General features: G+C 59.0%; 1 protein-coding gene across 1 annotated transcript; it reads left to right on the top strand.

Moving 5' to 3' along the window:
• The first annotated feature begins 795 nt into the window (after positions 1–795).
• Positions 796–4,915, top strand: LOC306657236 (serotonin N-acetyltransferase-like). The gene is made up of 3 exons (XM_079133042.1): positions 796–3,599; positions 3,846–4,000; positions 4,338–4,915. Exons 1-3 carry the CDS (start codon positions 3,437–3,439, stop codon positions 4,641–4,643), a joined length of 624 nt encoding a protein of 207 aa, XP_078989168.1. The 5' UTR covers positions 796–3,436; the 3' UTR covers positions 4,644–4,915.
• Positions 4,916–4,946: the final 31 nt, after the last annotated feature.

The raw sequence follows: 4,946 nt of genomic DNA, 5'->3' as shown, positions 1-4,946 counted from the left end.
CCGCCAAGCTTCTGGTCACTGGGGAGCTCCCAGCTCCCGTCCTGGAATTTGAATCTCTGGGGGTGACCCAAGTGTGGGAACTTGTTGAAGCTCCCAGGTGATTCCAACTTGCAGCGAGAACCACTGGTTTGGAGTAGGGAGAGCTGGCGTGGCATCAGGTCAGAAGGACTTGCAGCGACAGGTACCGTCCAGGGCTCAGTCCTCCAGCCATGACGTGCCACAGCTTCTTCCGGTCTTCCTCACCACGCTCGCCCTGCTCTCTACTGCCTTTCCCTTTCCCAGACTTCACAAATAGGGTTGCCGGATTGACTACAGGAGCCCCGTGGGACTTGTCTTTTAGATGAACAGTAATTTTGTACTTTCAAGCATGTTCCAAGTATCGCGTGGACAGACTTCTACTTAAAAAGATTGTTCATCACTTATTTGAAACTCAAGTTTCACTGGGCATCTGTACTTTTTATTTGCTAAATCCAGCAAGCCTACTCGTGGGTCCGATGAATCTGATCACAGTCCCTTGTGGGGAGGTCGCCCCAGTGCCCCAGCGTTGGGAGGTGGCCGTCTGTGCCGAAGTGCCTCAGAGCTAGAGAGGAGTGCTGTCATCCTGACGTGGAGAGTCCTTAGGTCATCGCACTTGGGAGCACCCTGTCTCTCTACGTATCACCTGCGCTCCTCTCATCCCCCCCATTGTCAGTCGTGTGCTCTCTTCCTGTTGACCAGGACGCCCTGCCCATCGCTTTCCCTTCCCCAGCCCTCTCCTCCCCTCTCCCGCCCCTGGTGAGGTTGGATTTCCCAGTGTTACCACGTTTAATATCCTGCCTCATTTTGTTCTCTGAGGTCCCATGTGTCTGGAGGTGTTTACCAGAGAGAGCGGGCTATGTGGCTGGTCCCTGAGAGGGGATGTGAGGAAGAGTGTCCCCCGGGGGCATCTCTGACTGGTTGCGATCAGCCACCTGGGGAGCAATGGAACTGGGGACTAAGAAAGGACAAAGGCCTTTTGGGGGACCCTGGAGGTTAGAGTTGGGGTGCCCAACTGAGGTTCTGAATGTGTTTCCCCTACCAGGCCCAAAGGCTAAGTCTGAGGAGGTCTCTGGTCAACCTGAGAAGTCGGAGGATCCCCAGCAGGGGAAAGATGGGAAGACCAGGTAGCCCGCAGTGGTCAACATGATGAGTTCCAGCAGTACCTGGGGCAGGTGGGGTGGGGGTGCTTCTGGTGGGACTGACAACAAGAGTGGTCCTGGGAGAAGAGACCCCACAGAGAGAAAATATGCATGTGGAGGGTGGGAAGGAGTGTCTGGACTGGTCCTGGGTATCTCCAAGCTCAGGAGCTAAGCCTATGCCAAGCAGGGTTGGCGCCATAGTCCCTTCCTCAGGATCCTGGTTAAGGAAGGTGCGCCCTCTGTGGTGGGTAGTGGGAATGCACCTGTGGACAGGAAGCTCTGGGCCCCGGGGGGAACCTGGGGTGGCCAGGGGATCCACACTGCACTGAGGGGGCAGAGCTGATGGAAGGAGGGACAGGAGCAGCTCCAGACAGAGAAGGGAGGCAGGATGGAGTGTGAGCCAGAGCCATGTGAAGGACAGAGAGAGGGGCCTGGATTCCAGAGGGAAAGCTAACCCCAGGTGCTGACTGAGCAAGTGGAGCCAGGGTCAAGGCAGTCAGACAGTTTTGGAGTCAAGATGTGAGACAGAGCAATTTCCTGAATATTTATGTAACTTTACCAGGATCCCCTCTGTGTGGCCGCCCCCCATGGTCCTAATGTGGGTCGGACTCCATCCTGGAGCCTCGGTGTGGCTCCTGTCAATGGGCTGGTGTGACTGGGGGTGCGGAATGGAACACCAGGACGTGAGGTGTGATGGGCATTTAGGTTGTTTCCAGTTTGGAAGTTTTATGCAAAGTGCTGCTGGGAACCTTCCTGCTCTCTCAGCCTTCAGCCTGGCACACGAGGAGTGGGACTGCGCCTCGGTTTCCCTCTCTATGAGATGGGGTTAGTGCTCACCCCGGGCTGCCAGTGATTCGCAGCAGCCATTTACCCAGGGTGCAGCCCCAAGTGGTGCTATAAATGGTAGCACAGACCACAAGCTGCCCAAACAGGAAGGTCCCTTGGAGGTGTAGGAGAGCTGGCCTCTGAGGAACGGAGGGTCAGTGCCGGTCAGTCGGTGTCCAGCAGGTTGGGTCAGAGCAGGGATTGGAGTTGGACCTCTGGGGCTCAGCCCGATGCTCTTCCCCAAACCCCAGGGTGCACTTGGCTGCTGGTAATCCCTTCTGCACCCACCGTGCCAGTGCTGACGCTTGCCCTCTGCAGGACATGGCCACCCTGAAGCAGCGGAGCCCGGCTGGCATCGTCCTGCCTGGTGTAATGCGGGAGGTGGGGTTGAGGGATTAGAGGAGATCACATGCTGCCCCAGGACACCTGCTGCAACCGCCTTGCAGCCAGGAGTCCTGGATTCTCCTGGTCTCTGTGCTTGTGACCGGGCCCCAGGGTGACTGGCTCTGCGGAGGTGATGCTGGGGCCCTTCCCCACAGTCTTGGTAAGTGGGCCTCCTGCCCCTGGCTCTCAGTCTTGGGCTTTTTAAGTGTCTTTGCAGCAAAGGAAGAGATGAGCTCCTCTAAAGACTGTGTATCTGCAGGGCGTCAGGGGAGAAAGGCAAGGTGCCCACACAAGCATGTTGGGTGAGCTGGGGGTGGGGGCAGGAGGTGCACCATCCATGCCTGCTGGTGGCCCCTCGCCCGCTGCAGCCCCTGACTCCCTCAGCCAGTCACATTCCCCATTCTGTGTGTGCTGGCCCAGTCTAAGGCCATCTGGGTAAACATGGGGCTCCCTAAGGGGCTGCTTTGATTTGAGGGCTTTTTCTCTAGGACTGAGGGCTGAGGCTGCCTAAAAAGCTCCTAGTCTCCCGATTTCACCCCAACGGGCCAGAGATTCCCATCTGGCAGGTAAGGCAAGCCCAGTGGATGGCAGTGTGGGAGAACTGGGCGCCCACCCACCCCACAGCTGCAGAAGGGGTCAGAGGTATCATGAGCCTTCCCACCCCCACTCCCTTGGGCAGCAGACTCCTTTGAGCCCTGCCCATCCCTCCCATGGTCTCCTGAGGCTCAGATGCACCTGGAGGACAGGGAGACCAGGATCTGGAGGTTTGGCGGACTGCTGGGAGTGTACTCTGGTTGCAAAGGGAGGAGAGAGAGAAATATTTGCAGTCTCTGGAATCGGCTCCAGGGCCAGGCACCTGAGGGAGGAGCCCATCGTTTGGGGGGCTGGCTCCACCTGAGTTCAGTTACAAAGGAGGCCAGATGCACCGCCTCTTTGACCTGCCCCTTGGAGATGGAGATGAGGACCAGACCCCTAACCCTCACTGTTCCCTGATAGGTACTGGGGACCCTCCTCAGCTGAGTAGGCCATTTCTGAAGCTGGGACACTCCAGGTAAGTGCCAGCAGCCAGGATGTCCATCAAGAGCATCTGCCACCTAAAACCTGAGACCCTGAGCCTGCCACCTGGGGCCTCAGAGTCCCCAGGCTGCCAGCGGCGACACACACTCCCAGCAAGCGAGTTTCGCTGCCTCACGCTGGAGGATGCAGTCAGTGTGTTTGAGATAGAGCGTGAAGGTGAGCAGTCCCACGTGGGGTCAGGGTGGATGCTCTAAGCTGGCCCCGCTGTCTTCTCCTGTGTCCTGGTCTTATGGGCTGCATCCCAGAGGATTAGACCATGTGCGTGCATTCCAGAAAGTGGGGGAAACAACAGCCCTGAGTCACCTGCTTTCCTGGGTGCACAAGTGGCCACTGGATGTGTGGTGGACAGTGGGCAAGTGGCATAGTGAACACCAAGTCACCCACCCGTGCCTCCTGCCACAGCCTTTATCTCTGTCTCGGGCATCTGCCCCCTGTACCTGGACGAGATCCGGCACTTCCTGACCCTGTGTCCAGAGCTGTCCCTGGGCTGGTTTCAAGAGGGCCGCCTTGTGGCCTTCATCATCGGCTCACTGTGGGATGAGGAGAGGCTCACTCAGGTGAGGGTCAAGCTGTGATGCCCAGCTTCCAGAAGGTTCTAGGAGAGGTTGGCCAGGGTGGGGCTGTCTTCTTCCAGAACCAGAGAGGAGTACAAGCCACAGACCCCTCCCAAGGCAAGAGCACCCAGCCCAGCTCCTTGGGGCCTCAGAGGACTTCTGAATTTTCCTGCATGGGGTTGGGGATGTAGCTCCCAATTTGGGGTCCTTCATGGATGGGAAGGAATCCCTGACCAGAGGCACTCAGGGGACGTCAGCTCTGGGCCTGTGCTGGGTTGTCAGGGGGTGGGGGGAGTTGGCAGCAGAGGTGACGTGGACCCCCGACCCCTGTTTACCCCAGGAGTCGCTGAGGCTGCACAGGCCCGGGGGGCGCACAGCCCACCTGCACGTGCTGGCTGTGCACCACACCTCCCGGCAGCAGGGCAAGGGCTCCGTCCTGCTGTGGCGCTACCTGCACCACCTGGGCGGTCAGCCGGCAGTGCGCCGGGCCGTGCTCATGTGCGAGGAGGCCTTGGTGCCCTTCTACGAGAAGTTTGGCTTCCAGTCCGTGGGCCCGTGCGCCATCTCCGCGGGCTCCCTCGCCTTCACCGAGCTGCAGTGCTCCCTGCGGGGCCACGCCTCCCTGCGCAGGAACAGCGGCTGCTGAGGCGGCTGCCCGCGTGGCTGTGGGAGATGTGGGAGGCAGGTTGGGGGCTCTCACCCGAGAGTGAAGGGAGACAGTGATTCCAAACTCAGTGTGGAGGGGAGAGGCCTGAGGAGCGGGAGTGGATTCACCTGGTCCCGGCTGCTCAGAGCAGGGAATGCTGTGTCCTCGGTCCTCATGGGACCCTCTAGAACTTCTGCATTCCAAACTCTGTGCCCAAGACCCAAGAGGAGGGTGGGTTGGTAAATGGAGTGGTGGGAGGTGTTCTTAGGTCCCTAGCCTCCTGACGCTTGAGGTCCTTATCCT

This window comes from Sciurus vulgaris (genome assembly GCF_902686455.1).
Source record: "Sciurus vulgaris genome assembly, chromosome: 3".
Classification (NCBI taxonomy): domain Eukaryota; kingdom Metazoa; phylum Chordata; class Mammalia; order Rodentia; family Sciuridae; genus Sciurus; species Sciurus vulgaris.
The sequence above is the reverse complement of the archived record's forward strand: the minus strand, read 5'-3'. Positions and strand labels throughout refer to the sequence as shown.

Coding starts and splice junctions, on each gene's coding strand:
- LOC306657236 (XM_079133042.1), top strand. CDS start 3,437: ATGTCCATCAAGAGCATCTGCCACCTAAAACCTGAGACCCTGAGCCTG. Junction 3,600..3,845: donor GTTTGAGATAGAGCGTGAAG/GTGAGCAGTCCC, acceptor CTCCTGCCACAG/CCTTTATCTCTGTCTCGGGC. Junction 4,001..4,337: donor ATGAGGAGAGGCTCACTCAG/GTGAGGGTCAAG, acceptor TGTTTACCCCAG/GAGTCGCTGAGGCTGCACAG.